The sequence below is a fragment of the Marmota marmota genome, unplaced genomic scaffold (assembly GCF_001458135.2).
Source record: "Marmota marmota marmota unplaced genomic scaffold, marMar, whole genome shotgun sequence".
Taxonomy (NCBI): Eukaryota; Metazoa; Chordata; class Mammalia; order Rodentia; family Sciuridae; genus Marmota; species Marmota marmota.
The window spans coordinates 2,232,252-2,258,183 of NW_025999880.1; the positions used below are offsets into that span (position 1 = coordinate 2,232,252).

The 25,932-nt window shown below is 37.5% G+C and overlaps 2 protein-coding genes across 10 annotated transcripts in view; both read left to right on the forward strand.

Moving 5' to 3' along the window:
• Positions 1 to 10,874, forward strand: part of Ppm1d (protein phosphatase, Mg2+/Mn2+ dependent 1D) — a 44,355-nt gene extending 33,481 nt beyond the window's left edge. The window contains 2 exon segments of the mRNA XM_015495371.2: positions 2,761 to 3,003; positions 9,165 to 10,874. Of these exon segments, the coding sequence (XP_015350857.1) occupies positions 2,761 to 3,003; positions 9,165 to 9,722 (801 nt within the window). The 3' untranslated portion in view covers positions 9,723 to 10,874.
• A 5,017-nt stretch (positions 10,875 to 15,891) lies between these two features.
• The window catches only part of Bcas3 (BCAS3 microtubule associated cell migration factor), a 575,967-nt gene continuing 565,926 nt past the window's right edge, over positions 15,892 to 25,932 (forward strand). For 3 of the 9 annotated variants that reach the window (XR_007342273.1, XM_048788076.1, XM_048788058.1), the window contains exons 1-3: positions 15,895 to 16,117; positions 17,531 to 17,618; positions 22,201 to 22,255. Coding sequence is in view for 7 of the 9 variants with exons in the window: in XM_048788076.1 (XP_048644033.1) it covers positions 17,536 to 17,618; positions 22,201 to 22,255 (138 nt within the window). In the remaining 2 variants the exon portion in view is untranslated. Of the gene's footprint in view, positions 16,118 to 17,530; positions 17,619 to 22,200; positions 22,256 to 25,932 lie in introns of all 9 variants that reach the window. The other 6 variants (XM_048788041.1, XM_048788045.1, XM_048788051.1 and 3 more) reach the window with 6 other exon arrangements.

Genomic DNA, 25,932 nt, shown 5'->3' on the forward strand with positions numbered 1-25,932 from the left:
GATATGTTCTAGGTAATGTAATAGATTCATGTAGTAGAGGTTAATGCTGCCTTTCCTCAATTATGAGGTGCATATTTTTTCGCCTTTTAACATCTTTGAAATTAGGATAGCATGCATAAGGCCCTGGGTTCGATCCTCAGCACCACATAAAAATAAAAAATAAAAATATTGGAGCTGGGGATGTGGCTCAAGCGGTAGCGCGCTGGCCTGGCATGCATGCGGCCCGGGTTCAATCCTCAGCACCACATACAAACAAAGATCTTGTGTCCGCCAAGAACTAAAAAAATAAATATTAATAATTCTCTCTCTCTCTATCTCTTAAAAAAATAAAATAAAGAAATTAGGATGCTTTTGATCTCAGTGATCCAGTCAGAAAGCCATATAAAAAGAACATCAGGGGCTGCAGCTGTAACTAAGTGGTAGAGCACTTGCCTAGCATGTGTGAGGCACTGGGTTTGTTCTCAGCACTGCATGTAAGTAAATAAAGGTCCATCGACAACCAAAAAAATATTTAAAAAGTAAAAAAGAGCAGCTTCTTAAAAGAACATCAGGGTAAAGTCTCCAAATAGGAGAATGAAAATAGTAAAGAACAGAAATTAATGATCTAGAGATTCACAAAATTGGGTACGGGGAGATTGTTCTTTTAAAAAGACAAATGAGGTATGATTGATATTCTTAGAACAAGCAAAAATGCACAAGAAGTTTGAGTGGACATAATTCCACTTATAAATATCTCTAGCCAAGTGTGATGGCACATGCCTGTTAATCTCAGCTACTCTAGAGACCGAAGCAGGAGGATCACAAATTCAAGGCCAGCCTCAGCAACTTAGCAAGATACTGTTTAAAAATACTGTTTAAAAAGGACTGGGGATGTAGCTTAGTGGTAAATCACCTCTGGCTTCAATCCCCAGTACCAAAAAAGAAAAGAAAAAAAAAGATTTAAAAAGAAAAAACCCACAATTCTAAAACAACTTTATGCAAATAAATTTGAAAAAATTATTATCTAAAAAAGGGCAAATTAACTCATGAAGGAATTTTTATTAAAGTTTTAATGTATGCATCAGTTGTAACCATGAAATCAATTTCATTGGTTTTAAAATGTATCTACCAAAACAGACACTATACAAATGGCAACAAGCACTTGTAGCATTAGATAAATTCCTGTATTATAAACAGCTTCAGAAAATATAAGACTGAGAAGACTTCTCAAGCTGTAATTTTATTAGTACCTGTATTTTATGACACTAGTAAATCTTGATTATAAACTGGACAAAGAAGGTATAAGAAAGAGGGGGAAAGGTAGTGGTAAAAAAATATGTATATGAAAAAGTCAGACTTGTCTTGGGAATGTAAGGATGGATGGCTGTGTGTGTGTGTGTGTGTGTGTGTGTGTGTGTGTCTTTTCCAGTGGTGGTGATCTAGCTCAGGGCCTTTCACAAGTGCTGTACCCCGAGCTACACTGCATCCCCAATATTAAAATTTTAAACAAAGTAGCTAAGCGGAGTTATTTGCCATGTGTGTGTGTTGTAGGAATGCATCCAAGATGAATAATCCCAAATGAAGATGATTTCCTTTTTTCCCAAGGAGAAGATGAAGAAAATTCAGCTCTTTATCCTATTTGAATATATAAACTTCAGAGATAGAAGACATCCAGATGAATCACTGTACTCTGCATACAGTTAATTATAAATGAATTTATATAGTGCTAGTAGTGCTCTAATAAATTTATATCATATATAATGTGCATCGTAGTATGTTATAGTGCATTAATAGTTTTGTATTTACATTATTTTTTTATCACATAAAACAATATACTAATTTTTAAAGTTTCCACATAACAATTTAAGACATTTAGCACTATTTTTGGAACACATTTTCATTTCTATTCTTTGAAACTTAGAAGAAAAAAATTTTTTTTTCTTTTGGTGCTTGGTATGAACCCAGGGCCTGGTGCATGTTAAATACATGTTGTATCATTGAGCTACATCCCCAAAACTTTTAGTAATTGTTTTGGTTTGTTTGTTGTTTGCAATGATAGGGCTTAAACCCAGGGTTATATGCAAGCTAGCTACTTGCTCTATCACTGAGTCATGTCTCCAGCTGAAAATTTAGCAAGTTTTGAATTCATACATGGTGTTCTTTTATTTCAGGGCATATTTATTTATATAACATGAGATTCTTTTCTTTTTGTTGGCATTTATTTTCTCTGTATACTGGAACTAATTTTAATACTTTTTTCCTTTTAGGAACGACACTGACCTTTTATATATCTATATTTAGAGAGAGAGCTGTTTATGTTTCCTTATCAATTTTCTTTAATAATTTGTATGTTAGGTCATCATTTTTTATTTGTAGGAGCTCTTCTAAAGAAATTAGGTCTTTGTTATTTTTTTTTTTAATTTAGAAATACTACTTCAAGGGCTGGGGATGTGGCTCAAGCGGTAGCGCGCTCGCCTGGCATGCGTGCGGCCCGGGTTTGATCCTCAGCACCACATACAAACAAAAATGTTGTGTCCGCCGAAAACTAAAGAATAAACATTAAAAAAATTCTCTTTAAAAAAAAAAAAATTAAAAAAAAAAAAGAAATACTACTTCAAAATAGCTATGGGAATTATGGATAATGTTTGAAAATTTGGGAGCTTTATTTACTTAGGTCACATTGAATACCCATTTTTTAATTTGATACATATTTAGTGGCAACTAAATGTGAGTTAATGTTCTTTTCTTGTTTTTGTTTTTTTTTTTTTAATTTTAATACAGGGTGAGCCTGGACAATCTTGTGCCAAAATGCTTGTGAATCGGGCACTAGGCCGCTGGAGGCAGCGTATGCTTCGGGCAGATAACACCAGTGCCATAGTAATCTGCATCTCTCCAGGAGTGGACAATCAAGGACACTTCACCAATGAAGATGAGCTCTATCTGAACCTGACTGATAGCCCTTCTTATAATAGTCAGGAAACCTGTGTGATGACTCCTTCTCCATGTTCTACACCACCAGTCAAGGTATAGTTCTGTAATTTTAAGGTTCTGTTTTAATAGAATTCCTTTGGTTAGTGTTGCCTACAAATACATTTTAGATTATTGATAAAATGGAATTTTGAGCTAAATTCAAGGTGATGGATCTTTGTTATGTAATTTGTTGTCAGAGAGCTAGCTTCACATCAGTACTAATCTGAATGTCAGCTGTGTGTATACCACTTACTAGAAAACTGTTTGGTTCCCTGAAGAATATTAGTGTTTGAAATTTATTGATCCCCTTCTGATCCTGTGAACATTTGTAAAGCTTTAGGAAGTTTTGAAGCACTCTGATCTATAATATTCATTTGAACCCAATAACTCAGAAATGGTATTGATATCAGTATTATATATCCCATTTATCGATAATATGACTGAGAGATTAAACAGTCTGGATAAGGTCATACAGAATCAAAATTGAACTGGATCTTAGAATTGCAGAACTTAGAACTGGATGTCTGTTAACATGAGTAAGAAACATATTCTTGTTTCTTAACCATGTTAATATTGCTGAGAAACAAATTTACCGTATCTAATTCCCCTTGTCTAATTTAATGAGACCTCAAATACTTGGTTGTGTTTTCATCCTGTTTTTTCCTACCAAAAATTAGTAATATTGATAATTGCTTTAATATAAAACAAGGCTAATCTGGTTTTCTGAGAATATATTTTGAGTGGCCTCACCATTAAAATGGGAAATACAGAAGAATTTTATATTGTATATTCAGGCAATTTTTTATTATTACTGTTTAACTTTTTTCTAACATGGAAATGGCAAAAATATATATAACAAAGTGGAATCTTTTCATTTAGAAATTAACAAGCTGGGTGTGTAGCTCAGTGGTAGAATGATTACCTAGCATGCTGGAAGGCCTTGGGTTCGAACCCCCAGCACTACCAAAAAAATTGACTATTTTATAGTAATATTCCTATAGAAATTCCTTGTCAAAGCTTTCTTTCCTTTGAAACTTGTTTACTTGCCTATTTCTCTCCCCCACCTTGTGGTACTAGGGATTGAACCCAGGAGTGCGCTACCATTTGAGCTATGTGTCCAGCTCTTTTTATTTTTTATCTTGAGACAGGGTCACACTACGTTGCTGAGGCTGGCCTCGAACTTGTAATCCTCCTGCCCCAGCCTCCCAAGTTGCTGGGATTACAGGTGTGCACCATATGGCTGCCTATTTGCCTTTTTCTGAATATTGTATGTATTCACTACTTTTTTGTTCCCCGATTTACTTGAATAGCTGATCTTTAGTTAGAATAGAGAAGGAAACATTAGGGTTATGCATTGGTAAGGGAGCAAGAGAGTATTGTGATTGGAATAAATACTCAATGTTGACCTCAAATAAAAATTATTGTAGTCTGTTGAGTGGCATTAGGAAAACTGTACATAAAATGTTTAAAAACTATTTCTTAGGCCAGGCACATACCTATAATCCTAACTACTTGGGTGGCTGAGGGCAAGAGGACAATTTTGAGGCCAGCCTCGACAAGTTAGCAAGATTTGTCTCAAAATAAAATTTAGGGGCTGGGGTTGTAGCTCAGTGGTAGAGTGCTTGCTAGCATGTGTGAGGCACTGGGTTCTATCCTCAGCACCACATTAAAAAACCACAAATAAAATAAATCTTAAATTCTTAAAAAGATAAAATTTATTTAAAAAGGGGGGCGATTATTGTTCAGATGTAGAGTACATACCTAGCATGTGCAAGGCTCTTGGTTCAATCCTCAGTACTGATAAAAAAAAAAAAAAAATTAGACTGAGGCAAGAGGATCTTTTGAGCCTAGAAGTTTGATAAACCTGGTGGGTTTGTGAAATCCTGTCTCCAGAAAGAAAGAAACAAATCTCAATTCTGAGATATAATCATCTAATAATTAGACCAAAGTTAAAGGAAGGAGTGTTGTTGTTGGTTTTGGTAAGCACTGAGCTACAGTTCTAGCCCTTATTTTTATTTTATTTTAAATTTTGATACAGGTTATCCCTAAATTGGCAGACTGATATTCTGCCTATGATCTTCCTGCCTCAGCTTCCACTCCTTAAGTAGCTGGGATTACAGGCATGTGGCAGCAGGCCTGGCTGATAAGGAGATTTTTACATGTACTAATTTATGTACAGGGATGGTTGGTTGTTAACCTAGTACCCCTTTCCAAATATGGGGAAATATTTAGATCAATTCAGAATAATTAGAATTTGGTTGTTCTAACAAGTAGTGGAAGCAAATCTGCCTTATTTATTTATTTTATTTGGTTATCTTAATTGACTTAAAGGGAAGTATTCACTACATCTCTAATTTATTTCATTGTTGCAGTATCCTATGTCTAATAACATCTAGATAAGTGTGATGACAATTGGGTTAAGATTTATTCACATTTCACTGAGTGTATCACAAGTTCAAGGACAGCAACTTAGCAAGATTCTGTCTCCAAATAAAAATAAATAAATCAAAAGAACTGGGAGGATAGAGCTCAGTGGTATAGCACCCCTGGCTTCAATCCAGTACTCCACCACCAAATGTACATGCACCAAAAAAAAAAAAAAAAAAAGGTTCATATTTAGACTATGCATGTCAGGTTACTCTACAGACATGTCAATTTTAGTTGGGTTCTGGTGTGTGTTATTTGTTTTGGAGTAGATACAGTGAAAATACCTTGGTTTAAGGGATTGAAATGGCTCACATTTCTTTATTCTTTCTGTAGGGAAGAACTAAATATAGTTGTTTTTATAAAAGAGCTATAGGAAGGAAGGATGAGGGAAAAGAGACAGTTTCAGAAAAAATAAAATTTACCTTCAGTTGTGCCTTAGGCATAATTTGTAATTAGTTGTTTAACACTGGCTTATAACATAGATGGGAGGAGATACCTGAGTCAGTGAAGCTTTTAAGGTAGTTTTTAAAGAGTAATCTTCCAATATATAATAAGTACTTTATGAATATAACAAGAAAGATTAACAACACAAATTAATCCGGGATGAGTCTAAGAAACCTAAGCAGTTGCTTGTGCTAACAGATGTGATGTATTCACAGAGTGCCAATAAAAGGAGAAGGAGAAGGAAAAGTTCAAGGAGGAAGTGGGACAAGAAAACCTAGTCCACTTGTAGTGTCAGAATAATAATCTGTGAATTTAAAAAAGACACAGCAGGAATAATTACTATAAATTCTATGAACTATGAAATTGTTCCTTTTTTAAAAAATAAAGGAATTCAGTCTGTGTCTAACCTTGTTATCCATGCTGCAGCAATATGTGGTATTCCTATAAATAGCTTGATTAGTCCTTGTTTTTGTTCCTAAATAGTGACAAGTGATTATTTAGCAGTAGGAAGACTTCTGCTACAGGACTTATTCACTGCTGGTCTTGTTGTATACTTGTTTCTATATTAGAGCTGCATGATTCTTTGTCAGTGATTTTTTAAAAAAATATCTTTTTAGTTATACGTGGTCACAATATCTTTATTTTGTTTATTTATTTTTATGTGGTGCTGAGGATTGAACCCAGGGTCTCACACATGTGAGGCAAGTGCACTACTGCTGAGCCATAACCTGAGCCCCTGTCAGTGATTTTTTTATGATTTATTTTTCTGTGATCAGTCAGAATATGCTTGTTACCAGTTTAAATAATTGAATCAATTAAGGGATGAATGCATACAAAAATCTCATTGATATTATTGAAAACCATGTGTCAGTATTAAAGAACAGATAGTTTTCTTTTTTTTCAGTACTAGATTCTTGAATTAAGATTGATACCCATTACTTGAGAGGGCAAAGCAGGGAGAGCACATGTTTGAGACCTGCTTGGACCACATAGAGAAACCTGCCTCTTAAAAAACAACAAAAAGATTGCTGCTTTCCATTCACTGTTAAAGCAGGCAAGAATAACCAGACTTATTTAATAAGCCACACAATGTATAATAAATTAATGAATCAGTGACTTCAGAAAGAAAGCATATTCTATTTATTCGTTTATTGGTACTGGGGATTGAACTAGGGGCACTTAACCACTGAGCCACATCCCCAGTCTTTTTTATTTTGAGAGACAGGGTCTTGCTAAATTGCCCGGTCTATTTTTGAAGTTGGTATCCTCCTTCCTGAGCCTCCCAAGTTGATAGAATTAGAAGCATGTACCACCACTAGGCCCAACAAGAGTGTGTGTGTGTCCATGCACGTGTGTGTTTGTGTGTGTGTGTGTGTGTGTGTTTTGCGTACTGGAGATTGAACTCAGGGGCACTTGACGACTGAGTCACATCCCCAGCCCTATTTTGTATTTTATTTAGAGACAGGGTCTCACTGAATTGCTTAGCATCCTCACGGTTCTGAGTCTGGCTTTGATCCTCCTGTCTCAGCCTCCCGAGCCGCTGGGATTATGGATGTGCAATAAAAAAAGAGGAGTAATGTATTTGGGGCAGTACTAGATTCTACCCTCTCCCCACTAATGTTCACTTCTATGGTTACATTGAGATATTTAAGTCTACAAGATTCTGTATGCTTTGGCTTCCCATTTGTTTCAATTCTAGATACATTAAAGGAAACTTTCTTATAACTATAAGTATGTATTTATACAGAACTTTTTAGAAAGGTGTTTATTGACATGGGATTTTATATCAGAGTAAGATATCATTAAATCATTTACTACTCTACATATATTAATCATATGTTAATATTTTATGAATGTAGTTGAGGATTCACTTGGGAAATTTTTACACATTTTGGAGTTATATTTGCATTTTGATTCTTTTTTTATTTGTTCTTTTTAGTTATACATGACAGTAGAACATATTTTGACCACATCAGAGATACAAGATTATCACTTCCCGTTTTTGTGGTTGAACATGATGTATTCATTTATGAACATAGGAAAGTTATGTCTGATTCATTCTACTTTCTTTCCCTGCATTTTGATTCTTGCCTTGAAAAACTACTAAGACAATGGTTTTATAAAATATTATTACTTTGGAAGAATTGTTTGAATTAGTTGGGCATTGGGGGTGCACGCCTGTAAGCACTGGTGCTTGGGAGGCTGAGGCAGAAAGATTACAAGTTTGAGGCCAGCTTGGGCAACTTAGGAAGATCCTGTCTCAAAATAAAAAATAGAAGGACTGGTGATGTAGGCTAGTGGTACAGTGCTCCTGGGTTCAATCCCCAGTATTAAAAAAAAAAAAGAAAAAAAAGTTTTCAAAATGTTTAGGTAGGCATTTGTTTGGGTTATCATAAAATTAGGATGCTGTTAATAGCTTCTTGAAGCAATTTTTTTTTTAGAGAGAGAGAGAATTTTTTAATATTCATTTTTTAGTTTTCGGCGGACACAATATCTTTATTTGTATGTGGTGCTGAGGATCGAACTCAGCACCGCACATGCCAGGCAAGCACACTACCGCTTGAGCCACATCCCCAGCACATTGAAGCAAGTTTTTTAAACATTTATTTTTTAGTTGTAGTTGGACACGATACTATTTATATATATGGTGCTGAGGATTGAACCCAGGGCCTAGGTGGGCGCTCTATCGCTGAGCCACAACCCAGCCCTTGAAGCAATTTTTTGATGGTCCCTATGGAAAAATACAAGGCTTTGTGTAAAACAATTAGATTTATGGGGCTGGGGATGTAGCTCAGTGGTAGAGAGCTTGTCTAACATGGAGGAGGCCCTGGGTTTTATCCCAGTGCTGCACAACACGCATTTTAGAGTTGTTTCTTTAGAGTTTAGTTGTTGCTACATATAAAATTAAAATGTACATAGATTATGATACTTTTATCTTCATGTTTGGATACAGAGTGAAGGTGCTATAAATGTGTGCCTATAGTTATTTTTAGGGTCTGTTTTGAAATGTTATTCCTTAAAGTATCTTATTTTTAGTTACTCACTAGTAGACAGGAAATACTAATGATGAGATGAATTTTAACCCACTCCAATAGATTACTTATTTCATCTGTTACCCCATAGACAGGATTTGAGTGTCATCGTTACCTTTATATTGCTTTCCACTCTCCTAGGTTACCCTCATAGAGCCTTGTAACACAGTTTAGTGACGATATAATAAATAAGTGATTGAATGCATATCGTATTTTTGCCTTCTTAATCACTTTGTAAGGAGTCTAATATGTGTTGTGGATTTATTGAGTTCTAGGATAAATAATTTCTTGTTTTACCTTCTTGTTTTTCAGTCTCTGGAAGAGGATCAATGGCCAAGGCTGAACTCCAAGGACCATATACCTGCCCTTGTTCGTAGTAATGCCTTCTCAGAGAATTTTTTAGAGGTCCCAGCTGAGATAGCTCGAGGGAGTGTCCAGGCTGTAGTTATACCCTCAAAAGATCCAGAGCCACTTGAAGAAAATTGCACTAAAGCCCTGACTTTAAGGATACACGATTCTTTGAATAATACCCTGTCAGTTGGCCTTGTGCCTACAAATTCAACAAATGCCATCTTGGACCAAAAAAACTTAAAGATGTCAACTCCTGGTCAAATGAAAGCTCAAGAAGTTGAAAGAACCCCTCCAGCGAACTTTAAAAGGACATTAGAAGAATCCAACTCTGGCCCCCTTATGAAGAAGCATAGACGAAATGGCTTAAGCCGAAGTAGTGGTGCTCAATCTGGAAGCCTCCCCACAACCTCACAGCGGAAGAACTCTGTCAAACTCACCATGCGACGTAGACTTAGGGGCCACAGAAAAATTGGAAATCCTTTACTACATCAGCACAGGAAAACTGTTTGTGTTTGCTGAAAAGTATCTGGGAATTGAGGTTTTTCCAAATTTATGATATAAGAGGGCTTTTTAGATTTGGCACCGAAGTTGAACTTTTTTAAGGGGACAAAATAAAAAGAGTATACAGTTTGACTTTTTGGAATTTAACAGTTTTATCCTGGCCTTGTATTTGCTTGTATTATAAATGTGAATTTTGTAGATGTTAGGGTATAAGTTGCTGTACACTGTGTGTAAATTTGTATCCTTCACACAAACTCAGTCTCTTATTCTGATACACAGTAATTGTGACAACAGGGCTAAATGTTTTAAAAAAATCAAAAGAATCTATTAGATTTTAGAAATACATTTAAACTTTTTAAAATGCTTATTAAAAATTTGTACAAGCCACTTGTGATGAAAACAACACAACTTTTTAAAGTAAATTATTAAGCAGACTGGAAGAGTGATGTATTTTCATAGTGACCTGTGTTCCACTTAATGTTTCCTAGAGACTATTCGTGTCTTTTAAAAAGTATTTTTTATTTCTAATTTCATAATTCAGAACTAAATTTTTCATAGAAGTGTTGAGCCATGCTAAAAGTAGCTGGATGTTAGTTTCCTTGTCCTAATTAAAACACTATGCAGTATCTTTTACTTCATTAGCATTTTTCTAAAACATTAACCATCAGATATACTCACTGAATCTTGGTGTGTGTTTGCCTAAAACAGTGCCCTTCTCAGTCTTCCCAGACCAGTGGCATTATTAGTTCTTTAAATAGTTATCCCCTTTCTAGTGTTTGCTTAAATATGTGAAGTTTTTCTTGCTATTTCAATAACAGATGGTGCTGCTAATTTCCAACATTTCTTAAATTATTTTGTATCGTACAGTTTTCATTGATTATATGAGTATGTTTGTTCATCTAATAAATCAGTGAGCTGTTCTTCATGTAACTGGATTTTTGTTGGTGGTTTGTTTTAATGGTATATATTAATAGTCTATTGTGCTATGATAATGCTTTAGAGTAATGACTTAAATATGTGTAATATTCATTTTTAAACTGAATTTTAAATTTTAATATAGAATGCATAGAAACAAAATATCCAAAAAGAATATGATTAAATTATGATTTATGAATATTTGGTGGAATATGTATCAATTAACCATGAATAAAACAGGGTCTGGAGATGTAATACAGTGGTAGAGTGTTTGCCTAGCACATTTAAGGCCCTGGGTTCCAATATCTATACCACGAGAAAAACAAACAAACTCAAACCCCCCCCCCCCCGCCACTATTTATACTTTAGTAGTATAGCAGGGAAAAGGGACAATACTAAAGCACCAAGTGTGATGAATTGTGTTCTATGAGAAAAAAGTTAAATTTTATTAGGAATAAGAAATCTCATTGACAGATAAATGAGTTAATTCATGGGTTGGGGTTGTAGCTCATTGGTACAACATCTCCTTAGCATGACTGAGGCCCTGGGTTCAATATCCTGCACCAAATTAAAAAAAATAAAAAGAATTTATACATGCAACAATGTGTGTCACATATACTAGAAAATATATACTTGGAAGCATATCAATTTTTTATGAAAGTATTAATTGAGAACCAGTGATGGAGGTAAAATGTTATTTGTGGCTGCTTTGTTGGTTTGAATTGTTTTGTGGGTGGGGATTAAACCTAGCACTTGCAGGTTAAATATGTGCTTTATTCCAGCTACACACCCAATCCTGTGTGGCTGGTTTTTTAGAAGGATTTCTTTTCCCCCTTGGGGTACTGGGAATCAAATCCAGGGCCTCATACATTCCAGAAGTGCTCTATCACTGAACTACATCCCCACCTTATGGATTTTTGAATGTTGAAGAATTTGTTTTTCATATCTTTCCAAGATAGAGACATAGCAACTAATAGACAATTTTGGAGTTAATTCATTGTGAAGGACTTCCATCTTTTATATCTATGATATTTTATCTGTACCAAGTTGAAATTCATCAAATATATGTGTATATTAAAATCTGTTTAGCTACTTTTCACTTTTATCTCCTAGTGGTTGTAAATAAAATATTCCTATACATGAAGTTAAAATTTCCACTTGATTACAGTAATGGGTTATGTAATCTTTATTTTTCCAGTGCTGGGGATGAAACTTGGAGACTCTCAAAAGCTAAGCAAAGTGCCCTGCCACTGAGCAATATCCCCAACCCCTAACAGAGGTTTCACAAGTTGTGTACTAGGTATGTTTTCATAACAGCATTAATGAACATTGAATTTTTCATCATAAAGATACTTGAAAAATTCATGTGATGGAAGAAAGCATTTCAGTATATTTTACCCCTAAATATATTGTGCCAGTAACAAAAGTTAAGAACTTAATTTCCTTCCTTCCTTCCTTCCTTCCTTCCTTCCTTCCTTCCTTCCTTCCTTCCTCCCTCCCTTCCTTCCTTCCTTCCTTCCTTCCTTCCTTCCTTCCTTCCTTCCTTCCTTCCTTCCTTCCTTCCTTCCTTCCTTCCTTCCTTCCTTCCTTCCTTCCTTCCTTCCTTCCTTCCTTCCTTCCTTCCTTCCTTCCTTCCNCCCCCCCCCCCCATGGTGTCTTGATATGTTTCCTCAAGCTGGTAAGTGATCCTTTTGCCTCAGCCTTTCAAGTAGCTGGGACTAGAGGTGTAGATTCAATCCTGTCTTTAAATTTATTGAAAATTAAATGTACACATATATGTGTGTGTGTGTGTGTGCTCCTAGGGATTGAACCCAGGGCCTTTGTGCATGCGAGGCAAGCACTCTACCAACTGAACTATATCCCCAGCCCTGAAAATTAAAATATTGTCCAGTGTGGTAGTGCACACCTGTAATACTAGGGGCTCGGAAGGCTGAGGCAGGAGGATGCCTTCATAATTTAGTGAGGCCCTAAGCAACTCAGCGAGATTCTGTCTCTAAATAAAATATTTTAAAAAGGGCTGGTGATGTGGGTCAGTGTTTTAGCACTGCTGGGTTTAATCTCTCTCTGGTAAAAAAAAAAATATTTATATTCACCATAGTTGTGTAAGAAAGTAGATTACTTTGGCATTGTTAAAATCAAGTGTCAGCGAGGAGTGACAGTGCACACCTGTAATCCTACTTATTCCAGAAATTGAGGAGGGCAAATTCAAGGAGAGCCTAGGTAACTTGGTGAGACCCCCATCTCAAAATTTAAAAAGGCTGGGGATGTAGTCAGTGGTAGAGCACTTATCTAGCATGGGTGAACCCTTAGGCTGAATTCCTGAACTTCAAGAAAAAAATAATATGACACTTCCTAGCTGAAATTCTTCCAATAGGTTCCCATCCTATTAAAAAAATGGAAATTCCTTATAATTCTTTGTAAGACCATATTGCATTTGGCCATTCTTTATCTTCCCTAACTAGTCTGCAGTAAGATTAACTTAGTTCACTTTATTTGAGCCATATTGATTTTCTTGTTTTTTTTTTTTTTTTTTTTTTTTTCCTTAAAACTCTTCTTAGGGGCTGGGTAATTTGATCCTTTTGTCTGGACTGCTCTCTCAGAATGTCTTCCTCATTTAGTTGAGGTTTTTATCTAAATGTTCTCTCCAGGCTGGGAGTAGACTAGAGAATGTACTTAGCAAGCTCCAGGCTGTGGGTTCAACCCCCAACACAACACAAGACAAAACAACACACACAAAACAAATATCCCTGACTGTACTATCTTTTTTTGTTTGTTTGTTTTGTGCTGGGGATTGAACCCAGGGGTGTTTTACCACTGATCAACATTACCAGCCCTATTAATTTTTTTTTTTTTTTGAGGCAGGATCTCACTAAATTGCTGAAGCTGACCTCTAATGTGAGATCCTCCTTCTTCAAGTCCTGGGCAGCTGGGATTATAGGTATGACCTGGTCCTGACTATATTATCTAAAATAAGCCATTTGCTGATGTATTTATCTGGATTGTTTTTCTTCATGGCATTTTACACTACTTTACCTTCTCAGTTTGTGTTTATTTCTGTCTTCCCATCAGAGTGTGAATTCTTTGGCTAAGGACAAGTGCAATGATTTGTCCATTTGTTCACTGGGCTATATATATCCCCACTCAGAACACACCTAACACTTGATAGGTACTCAGGTATTAGTTGAATTCATGAATGAATGAACTTGTGCACAGGTATATCCTTTATGATTTTGTTTGCTTGATTTTATCATAGCTATGAAGAGAAATAGAGTTATGAGGTTTAACAATGCATACAAAACTGTAGGGCACAGTGCGCATGCCTGTAATCATAGCAACTTGGGAGGCTGAGGCAGGAGGATCTCAAGTTTGAGGCCAGCCTCAGCAATTTAGTGAGACCCTGTCTCAAAATAAAATTTACAAGGGGCTGGGAAGGTAACTCAGGCTCTGAGTTCCATCCCCAGTACTACAAACAAAACCAACAAGCAGATCAAAAATCAACTCTAAACTGAAAAATGTATCCAAATGTTGATTATCCCATTTGTGATTATTAGTTATTGGTATCTAGGTTTTGTTTTTAATACTGCTCTGGGTTCTGGACAGCATATGAACAATAGTTTTTACATTCAAAGAAATCTTAATTTTTAAATTCTTGTGGATTCATGGCTGTTAGGGGTTAAGGGGGATTCAGCAATGTAAAAGGCTTGACCTACTATTGTCTAGGAAGTATTTAATGTTGTAGATGGGGGAAAAGGATATTTACAGAAAAGAAGCACCCAAAACACATTACAGAGACAATAAAGAAGCCAGTGCTGGCCCAGCATGGTGGCACAGGCCTGTAATCCTAGTGGCTAAGGAGGCTGAGGCAGGAGGATCCCATGTTCAAAGCAAGCCTCAGCAACTTAGGCTGCAAGCAACCCAGTAAGATCCTCTCAATAAAAAATAAAAAAGGACTGGGGATGTAGCTCAGTGGCTAAGTGCCCTTGGGTTCAATCCCTGGTTAAAAAAAAAGTACAACAGTAAAAACAGAAGGAGTTCAGAATACTGGGAAGATTCTTTCTGTAGTGTGTTTAAGGTAGGAAGGTTTTTTTTTTTTTTTTTTTTTTTTTTTTGGTCCTGGGGATTGAATCTAAGGGCTCTTAATCACTGAACTACATCCCAAGCCTTTTTTAATTTTTGAGGACAGGGTATCAATAAGTTGCTTAGAGCCTCGCTAATTTGCTGATACTGACTTTGAACTTGCCTTCCTTCTGCCTCAGCCTCTCAAGGTGCTTTGATTACAGGAGGTGCACCACTGCGCTGGGCTCTTGTTTCTTTCATCCTTTCTTTTTTGGTACAGGGGGTTGAATCCAGGGGCGCTTAACCACTGAGCTACATCTCCGCCCTTTTTTAAAAATTTGAGACAGGATCTTTCCAAGTTGCTGAGCTGCTTTGAGTTTACAGTCGTCTTGCCTCATCCTCCCACCTCGAACCGCTTGGATCACAGGCGTGTGCCACCGCGCCCGGAGATTTCGTATTTGGGAGGTAGTAGTTTTTCTACTAAACCTTTCCCTCCTGCATTGTGCTAAGATCTTTCTGATGTTTACTGTTGTATCAGCCAATTAGTTACAAAACCGTGCCTATTAATAAGCAATATCTTCATGGAGCTGTTGCAGCATTAAATTTGGTAATAAAGTATTGCGTATGAAGTAAAATCAAAGACTGCGGAGTGATCAATAAATCAATTTTTCTTCTTTTAAAAAGTATGAAAAAAATGACAATGGTTAGATCCCGATAAGGAAGATGTAAACTGTGGTAAACACTCAGTCCTGGTTCTATAAGGGAGCTCAAATCTAACAAGACCACCGCCATGCCCCTTCCTCAGAACAACACCGCCTAGGTTCCAGGGCTGATCTGCGGGGCGAGTCAGCCTAGGATCCCGGAAGGTAAACACATCGCAAAGGGCGGGGCAGAAGTCGGTTTCGGGACGGATGAATGGCCAGTTAAGAGTGATTGGCAGCTGCCACGTCCACGTGCTTTGAGTTTCGAACCAGCTGTCGCGAGAATTCGATGTAAACAGACCCGTCTCCCTGTCCTCTGGTTCCCAGTCTGAGACGCTTGGGCGAGGTCAGCAGGTGTCTGGGGCACGTTGTTTTTTCCTAAAAACCCACGATGGTACTGTCTGCCACTAAAATAGACACGTTCGTAATCCTTGCCTACCTGACTGCGCTCGCAACCGAACCTGATACATCGACTTCACCCGAACTTACATACTGTTGTGTTTTCCCTCCAGCCCCAGCGGATTGGATATGTTCAGGAGGCGGGTCCGCCTCTTTTCTACTTGCTGGTTGGCGAAGCTGACCTCCAAGGGCGGTGCCCGTCCAGGGCCAGTTTGCTTCTGGGATTGGCTAGCAGGGTGGTTCCGCTGAGGCGTGGTAGGAAGTGGAAGCCGTCAATCACGAGGGGAGACTCCAAACAGTGAGCCTGGAGCTGGGGAACAGCGTTTACCGGCGGAGCGGCCGGTGAGAGGGCTGGCGGGTCTTTGGCTTTGGGGAGGCTTGGAGCGGACGAGGGGCAGGCAGCGTGAGGGGGACAGTGTTTGGCTGGCAGGAATTCGACGGGGGAGAGGTGTCGAGACTAGAGGGGGAGGGGAGAAGGGCAAGGGGCCAGAGGGCGGCTGGGGGCAGCGGTGGCTCTGCGTTGGAGGTTAAGTGGATAGCGCTGTGTGAGTGTCTTTTGGGAGAGTGGGGCCTGAGGGGCTGGCGAGAGTGGTCCTCAGATGACAGGGCCTTTAAAGAACAGAGAGAGGTTGGATGACTGGTTCGGAAAAGAAAGGGTGAAATGGAAATGAGAGGGATAAGGGAGCTGGAGTTGAAAGGTACCCCCTGAGGAAGGAAGGGGTAGCTGGACCAGTTGGCAAAAGGTGTAGGAGATGGGACTTATCAGTTTGGGAGTTTTCAAACAAGGTGATAGAATGCTTCCTACTTAGAAGTGATGGTTTTAGGTTCTTTTCGCATTAGTTTCGTGCTCTGGGCTTTAATATTGCTGTCAGTCCTCTTTTAACCTTAAACAAGTAGACTCCATGCTCTTAAAACCTCCTTAGTGATTCAGAGACTCATTAAACATTCAAGGATGAGGATTTAGTGATGCAATGGGGAAGGATAAGGGGCATCTCACACCATGCATGTTTATATACATATGTATTCAGCCTGGAGATTAGGTTACAATAGACAGAGGTTGAAAATATGATTTAAATGAGGCCCTGCTGTCTTACTGAGATTCCCAGCAGGTTTAATAAGAAAGTAGAGGGGTATCATGTCATTGTTCCTTTGGGTCTTGAAATATTATTCCATGTGCATATTCACTATCTCAACCTAAAATTTGAGTAAATTCTTTTATTTTGACTCACCAAGGTAGAATATTTATCTAATTGCTCCTGTGCTACAATTCCCATCCCATCTCATTCTCTTATCTTTCTAGTGTATGTTAACAAGAGAACAAAGGGTCCAGCAAGAGCATTTACTGTTTTTGGTTCTGAGACATTGTCTATATAAAAAAAAAACAAACCTCATAATTTGGAATTTAAAAAATATTTTCTTTTTCTGGTTTAATAGAAATTTCAGGAGGATTTTGTACTTTGTTGGTCCCCTTATCCCCCAACCTTTCCATTACTGAGGATTAAATACAGGAGTGCCTTACTACTGAGCCACATCCTGAGCCCTTTTAATTTTAATTTTGAGATAAAGCAATGCTAAGTTGCTGAGGCTGGCTACTTCTCTGCCTCAGCCTCCCAAGTAGCTGGGATTATTTGTTTGTGCCACCATGCCAATCTTTTTAGGCATTTTTTCAGAAGGATTCTCTGGTAAGTAATCATAAGACTTTCTTCCTCTAATGACGATGATTAAGCTTTTTTTTTTTTTTTGTTCTGGAACCAGGTTTTATGAATGAAGCTATGGCTACAGATTCTCCTAGAAGACCCAGTCGTTGTACTGGTGGAGTTGTGGTTCGCCCTCAGGCTGTCACGTAAGCATACTTCAGATAAGCCCAACAGCTGAAGAAAACTTTACTCACAATAATAACTAACATTCAAATTTTTGTTTTCATTTTTGTTTTGTTTTGGTACTGCATATTGAACCCAGGGGTGATTTACCACTGAGTTACATCCTCAGCCCCCTTTTTAGAAAAAAATATTTTTTAATTATCAATGGATCTTTTGTATTTTATTTATTCATATGTGGTGCTGAGGATTGAACCCAGGGCCTCGCACATGCCAGGCAAGCGCTCTACCACTGAGCCACAACTCCAGCCCCATCCTCAGCCCTTTTTATCTTTTATTTTGAATAGGGTCTTGCTAAGTTACTTAGAGCCTTGCTTATTTACTGAGGCTGTCCTCAAACTTGTGATCCTTCTGCCTCAGCCATCTTAGTTGCTGGGATTACAGGTGGGCACCCCTGTATCCAACATCAGATTTTCTTTTTAACTAGTGCTTACTTTTGTAAAAATCTTTAAAATTTTGGCTTTACAGGTTGAGGGAATATCATTGCTGAGGCCAGCTAAAAGGAACATTTGGAGAGCTATAGAGTACCTAAAGAATACTGTGCTAAACTTGGTGTGGTGGTGCATGCTTGTAATCCCAGCGGCTTGGGAGACTGAGACAGGAGAATTGCTAGTATAAGGTCAGCCTCAGCAACAGTGAGGCACTAAGCAACTCAGTGAGACCCCTGTCTCTAAATAAAATACAAAATAGGGCTGGGGATGCTGTCTGGTCAAGTACCCCTGAATTCACTCCCAGGTGCCCAAAAAAAAAAAAAAATACTGTGTTAAATCCTGAAGAGTCATGGTTTTTCAAACTCTAGGTTTAACAAACTAGTGGATCATAAAATCAACTTGGTGGGTCAGGATCTGTGTTTTAATAATTAAATAGCATCTGGAGGCATAGCTCAGTGGTAGAGCACTTGCCTAGCATATGTGAGGCCCTGGGTTAGATCTCTAACATCACAAATAGAAAACATATAAAGGGAGTTAGAATTATTTCATGCTGTGCACAAATATATTCCTATGCATGTATATGATTACTAGATTGTAATATAAAATGTATCTCTTACTCTAGGTCTCAGAATGTTTCAAAGTATCAAGAGCAAATTTATAGATATTGGATAATCTTTGACAAAGAGTATCTATATTTTCTAGGAGTTTATAATACAGTGTGGTTTAAAGATGTACATACTTGATATTAGTGTAACCTGCAAGAAAGAAAGGATTCCAGCAAAACAGCATAAAAATTTAGAAAGTATTTTAGGAGTGTGATCAGACGAGGTTTCTTTAAGAAGGTAACAGTAAGAATGTATCTTTTAAGGGTGAAAAAATTTAGCCTTTTGGAATCAAAGATACATTTAGGGCAAAGGGAATAGGGTGAAAAGATTTGGGAAAGATAGGCTGTTTTATAAATGAAATGTAGTCCTGATGCAGGAAAAATGACCTATTTAAAATAGGTTGAGGTAGACAATTAAGACCCTTCAGGGCCTGGTGGAGATGAGGCTCGTTTTATGCCTTATAAAATGCTGTTAGAGGGAAATTGTAGTAGTCTTGGATTATTTCCCTTGGGTAGTAGTTTAGCATTTTACACTAAGATTGCTTTCTCAGATTGACCAAGGATATGTATAATATGATCTTTTACCATGATACTTCCTCTATACTTCCGAGAGATATATTTCTTTTCTAACTATGAATCATAGCAACAAGTTATACATGTTATTAGCTATGAGTTGGGTACTGTTGAGGAAATCAAAATAGGGAAAAATTGAATTCTCCTTGGTAACAGTCAAAGAGGGGAGCCACCATATTAACTTTTTTCTTTCCTTTTTTTTTTTTTTTTGTGTGTGATGCTTGGGGATTGAACCCAGGGAATTGTGCATGCTGGGCAAGCACTCTACCACTTATACTCCCAGCCCTCAAGAAGGGGAACCAGGATCAAGCCCAGATTGTTTTGTTCTTATTTACTATGAATAGGGATCTGTGTCCTTATTTAGTATTCTGTGTTGTCTCACAGTATGGTGTTCAAAGCATGTTGCATATTGCTTTTAGTTATGCAGTACACACTTTTAGTGGGGTTGGTTTTTCAATCTTTCATTCATTCATTTTTTTAATATAAGCATGGACTTAAATACTGGCTAATAGGTTTTGGTGATAAGATGATGGTGGCCAGGAATGGTGGTACATACCTATAACCTCTGCTACTGGGAAACTGAGGCAGGAGGATTGAAAATTTGAGGCCAACCTGGGTAGCTTAGTAAAACCCTATCTCAACAACAACAACAAAAGGGTTGGGGATATAGCTCAGTGGTAGAGTACTTACCTGGTATGTGGCAGGCCCCGGGTTCAATTGCCAGGACTTGTCAGTTTTAGGGGAAGCCGACACAGTGGCTCACTCCTGTAATCCCAGAAGCTCAGGAGGCTAAAGCAGGAGGATCTTAAGTTCAAAGCCAATGTCAGCAACTCACTGAGACCCTGACTCAAAATAAAAACTAAAAGGGCTGGAGATAATAGGTTCAGTGGTTAAGCACCCCTGAAATCAACCCCTGGTACCAAAAAAAAAAAAAAAAAAGTAAATATGAGAGATGAATTCCTTCCTTCTTGTAATGGAGCTTACATTCTGGTGGGGGAAAATAATAAATAAGTAAGAAAGTACATAAATTATAGGTGTCATCCCCGCACAGTATGCCATGATAGAGAGTAACAAGGGAGTATGTGTAGGGCTATCACTGAAGATCTTTTTGAGGAAGCAGCATTTAAACTGGAGAGTTGAATGAAAGAAAAGTATGTGGGAAGATATCAGGCAGAAAGAAAGATGATGTAGAGGTCTTGATTCAAGGAATAGTGTAGTTCTGGGCATGGTGTGGCATGCTTGTAATTCCAGAGACTCAGGAGGCTGAGACAGGAGGATCTCAAGTTCAAGGCCAGCTCCAGCAACTTAATGAGGCCCTCAGTAAATAAGTGAGACCACATTTCAAAATAAAAAAAGGGCTGGGGATATGGCTCAGTTGAAAAGTGCCTCGGGGTTCAATCCTCAGTACAAAAATAAAACAAAAGAAAAAAAAAAAAACAATAGTATACTGTATTCTAGAAATTGCAGTGGCATATAGGTTAAGCAGTGTATGTAAGCAGAATGGCAAAAAAGTGAGGTTGGAGAGGTAGGCCAAATCTTTTTTTTTTTTGGGTGCTGGGGATCAAACATGTGCTGTGCCATGGTGCTACTGTAGTCCACAGCCTAATCGTTTTTTGTTTGTTTGTTTGTTTTGTTTGTTTGTTTGTTTTTAGGCCTAATCAATTTTTGTAAGTCTCCAAGGCATGTTTTAAAAATATAGGATTGGGAATGTAACTCATTGATTAGGTACTTGTTTAGCATGCATTTGGCCCTGGGTTCAATCCCTGACTCTGGGGAAAAAAAAACACAACCAAACAACAAGAAGCAATCACAGTCTAAGGTATATTTTTTTCCTAGGTTTTAGAATGTCTTGTATTATTTTGAATGTACTTTTTCATATCTTTCCTGAAATTAATTTAGTATTTTGAAGAAATTATTTTTTGCACATGTTTATACCTGTATACTTCCCATTTAAAATATCTTTGGGTGGGAGGTGGGGATGTAGCTCAGTGATAGGATACTTGCCTAACATGTGTTTTGTTCTGGACTCTATTTCCAACAGCATAAAAAAAAAATCTCATTTAGTGTCCTGAACAATGTTATTTTCCCTCACTTTTATGCTTTTTGATATTTTCCCAGGCTTCATGTATGCAAAAGTTCTGTAAAGACTTTTTAATAACTTGTTCTAATGTCTGCACATAGAGCAAAATGTAGACTCATTTTGCTACATACAGGTAAAGGACTAGGTTCATAACAAATTTAAAGAGGAGGTCACTAAATACTGAGTCATCAGCAACAGTTTTTCTTGCTCTAAGTAGGGCATTATTATGCTCTGACTCAAGAGGAAGGTCTGTCTTATCTAGGAATTCTGTCATCACTCCTTCAAACATGAATTAGAAGTTATCTCTATCAAATTAGAAGAGTATTATTATTATTATTATTATTATTATTATTATTATTATTTTGGTACTGGTGATTGAACCCCGGGGTCTTTCACTTGTTAGGCAAGTGCTGTAACACTGAGCTATAGCCTCATCAACTTTAAAAAAAAATTTATCTTCTTTTTGGCACTGAAAATTTAATCCAGGGGTATTCTACTGCTGATCTATATCCCCACATCCCCAACCCTTTTTTTTTGAGAAAGGGTCTCATTAAGTTGCTTAGGGCCTTGCCAAGTTGCTGAGGCTGGGTTTGAACTTGTGATCCTCCTGCCTCAGCTTCCTGAGCTGCTGGGATTACAGGCATGTGCCATTAGTTCTTCTTTTAAAATTTAAGACTTACAGTCAAGAGCATATACAAAGATTCATGAAACTAGCAAGTGGATAAACAGAATTATCAAGTGATAATTTTTCCCCCTTGTTTTAATATTGGGAGTGACTTCATTTGGGCTCACATATAGAGCTTTTCCATGGTCTGTCTAAATCTATCATGTCAAATCTTATCCATTTTGCTCTTTTCCAGAGAGCAGTCCTACATGGAAAGTGTTGTAACTTTTCTTCAGGATGTTGTGCCACAGGTAAGTGTCTTTGCAGAGAAAGTAGTTTTACTTTTGTGTGATAGCAGAAATAGTGATTTTATCTTTTACTAGGAAGCTCTGAAATATTGTTTTGTGACTATTTTTTTGTACCAGAGATTTAACCCAGAAGCACTTTACCACTGAGCTGTATCCCCAGTCCATTGTTTTATTTATTTATTTATTTACTTATTTATTTTATTTTTGGGATGGGGTCTTGCTAAAATGCTTAGAACCTCACTAAGTTGCTGAGGCTGGTCTTGAATTTTCAATACTGGTGTGTGCCACTGTGCCTAGTATATACTTGTTTTTAGTAGTGTAGGTACCTTAGTTTTTGTCATGATGGTGGCGTAAGTGTTATTCCTTAAGACTTCCCCTCCTAAGAGGAATCAAAGTGATATGTTAGTTGAGAGTTAGAGCTTGAGAATCTCTAGTTGAGTTCTATTTCCAAAATTGTTACCTTGTCTGAATTAAGAGGTCTTGGGCTGGTTGATGTAGCTAAGTGCTAGAGCACTTGATTATCATGTGTGAGGTTCAGGATTCAATCCATAGCAATTAAATAAAAAAAAGTTACTGGGCACACACCTGTAATCCCAGTGACTCAGGAGGTTGAGGCAGGAGAATCGGTAATTCAAAGCCAGCCTCAGCAATTCACCAAACCTTCTCTCTAAATAAAAAAAAAAAAAAAGGGTTGAATATGTGGCTCAGTGGTTAAGTGCCCTGAGTTAAAAAAGTACCTGCCTAAAGTGAGAAAAGAATATACCTTCTGACTTGATTAACTAACTTTAAACTAAATATTACACCTTAGCACAAATCTTTGTTTTTATGATAAACAATATTTTTGTGCCATGTACGTGGATATTATTGTACTATTTATTTATTTTTTTATTGGTGGTACTGGGGATTGAACCCAGAGGTGCTCTTACACTGAGCTACATCCCCAGTCCTTTTTATTTTTTGAGACAGAGTCTTGCCAGGTTGCCCAGGTTGGCCTAGAACTTGTGATCTTCCTGCCTCAGCTTCCTGAGTTGTTGGGATTACAGGTATGCACCACTGCGCCAGGTTTATTATGTTAATTTGTAAGATTCTAAGCCCTTTATTGTGCATTTTTTTTGTAAATGAGAAAATAATAAGAACAGCCTTACTGTCATCATCTAGTATACTATTACCCAAATTTAACAAATATCTTTTGGCATATTTGTTAAAAGTGATTGTAATTTCCATGCTCTTCTCCGACTGCAGACTTGCTTTCCCAGTTGCACTGCTCTAAAAGGGCATTTCCACATCTAGGATCTGAACTTGTGAGAGAGTCTGGGAAGCTCTGAACTCTAGATTTTACTTTTATTAAACAAAATTGGGGTTGCAGGCTGGTGTTGTGGCTCAGTGGTAGAGTGCTTGCCTAACATGTGTGAGGCATTGGATTCAATTCTCAGCACCCCATATAAATAAATGAATAAAATAAAGCTCTGTCAACAACTAAAATACACACATATATGTATGTGTGTGTGTATGAAAATAATTTTTAAAAAATTGGTATTGCTTTATTATATTCAGCCAAAAAACATTTTTTCCCCCTGGGGATTGATCCCAGGGGTGCTTTACCACTGAGCAACATCCTCAGCCCTTTTAATATTTTATTTTGAGACAGAGTCTTGCTGAGTTGCTTAGTGCCTCACTAAGATGCTGATGCTGGCTTTGAACTTGTGATCCTCCTATCTCAGCCTCCTGAGCTGCTGGGATTACAGGCATGTGCCATAATGCACAGCTGTTCAGTGAATTTTAATGAAAATAGACCATGACAGTAAGATCTGTAGGCATATATAAGAAACTATAAATCTTTTTCTTTTTTTTTTTTTTTGCCAGGTGCGGGTACTGGGGATTAAATTCAGGCACTCAACCACTGAGCCACTTCCCCAGCCCTATTTTGTATTTTATTTAGAGACAGGGTCTTACTGAGTTGCTTAGAGCCTCGCTTTTGCTGAGGCTGGCTTTGAACTTGTGGTCCTCCTGCCTCAATCTCCCTAGCTGCTAGGATTACAGGTGTGCTCCACTAAATGATTTCTTTTCTCGAGGCACTTGGTTAATAAGTCAAATTGCTTGAAACAACCAGAGAGTATTAATAATGAGGCAGTAAACTTTACATGTACAGACTGAATATTTCATTGGTAAGGGGATACAGAGTAAAGAAAAAAGTGAAAGAAGTTATAAAGTAGCATTAATTGGAACGAGGAGAATGATTTGGTATTTTTTGAGAGAAACTGGCTAGGTGGATGTGTTAGACCCTCTATAGCTGTAGAGGGTCTTGTACTACATAGTGTCAGGTTTACCTAGCAATTTGGGGATGAATTCAAACTTACTCCTCCTTTAAACCTTGATCCATGGTGTGAGAGTACAGTTCCAAGGAAAAGTGTTTTTTTTTTTTTTTTTTTCATTTATAATTCATCTCTCCCCCACAGGGTCTCTTTATCCATTTATTTACAAAGACACCTTTTATGTGATTAGGAACCATATAGCGAGCAGTTTTTATTGGCTGGAGGAGAAAAGCATTGGTTAGAAGTTTGAGGGAAGAATTTGCTAGTGGAACAAGAATATCCAATTGAGTAGTTTCTATTAGGTGGAAAATAGGGGGCTACTAAAACTGATAGGTAAAAATAATGGAAATTAAAAGATTAATTTTGTATCCATGAATATAATACATTAGAAAGGAGGTGTCTGGTTGTTAATCTATGCAATTGGCTATGAAGATCTCGATCAGGTAGGAACAATTTATGTTGTTGGTCCCCTCTATGTGAGTCATTATTCTACTTAATGTAGGAAGGAAGTAAAAATTCATACAGTAGGTGCTGGGGTTGTAGCTCAGTGGTAGAGCACTTGCCTAGCATGTGTGAGGCTCTGGGTTTGATCCTCAGCACCACATAAAAATATATAAATAAAAGAAAGGTATTGTGTCCATCTACAACTAAAAAAATTTAAAAAATTCAGACAGCAAACAATTACTTGAGCACTCACATGGGCAGGCCCTGAGCTAAGTTGAGGGAATGAATACTCAGTGACTGTTCATAAAGCTGCACAATCTAGTACAGAGATGGGCAAACTTCTTCTGTAAAGGACTAGATAAGTTTCGCAGTTCATATGATCTCTTTTACAATTACTCACCACTGCTGTTTAAAGAAATGGGGGTAGCTGTGTTCCAATAAAACTTTATTTATGAACAGAGGTCATGGACAGATTTAGTGATTCATGGTCTCTAGTGTAACTAATATCCAGCTAAAATCATGGCCAAACATAAGTATAGTCATAACCGGCACTGTGGCACACACCTGTAATTCCAGCAACTTTTGAGGCTGAGGCAGGAGGATCACAAGTTCAAAGCCAGCCTCATCAATTTAGCAAGGCCTTAAGCAACTTAGTGAGATTCTGTCTCAAAAAATAAAAAGGGCTGGAATGTGGCTTAGTGGTTAAATGCCCCTGGATTCAATCCCTGGTACTAAAAACAAAACAAAACAAAACAAAAAACGGGCTGGGGATGTGGCTCAAGCAGTAGCATGCTCGCCTAGCATGCGCGGGGCGCTGGATTCGATCCTTAGCACCACATAAAAATAAAATAAAGATGTTGTGTCCACTGAAAAACTAAAAAATAAATATTAAAAAAAAAAAAACTTCTCCCTCCCTCCCTCCCT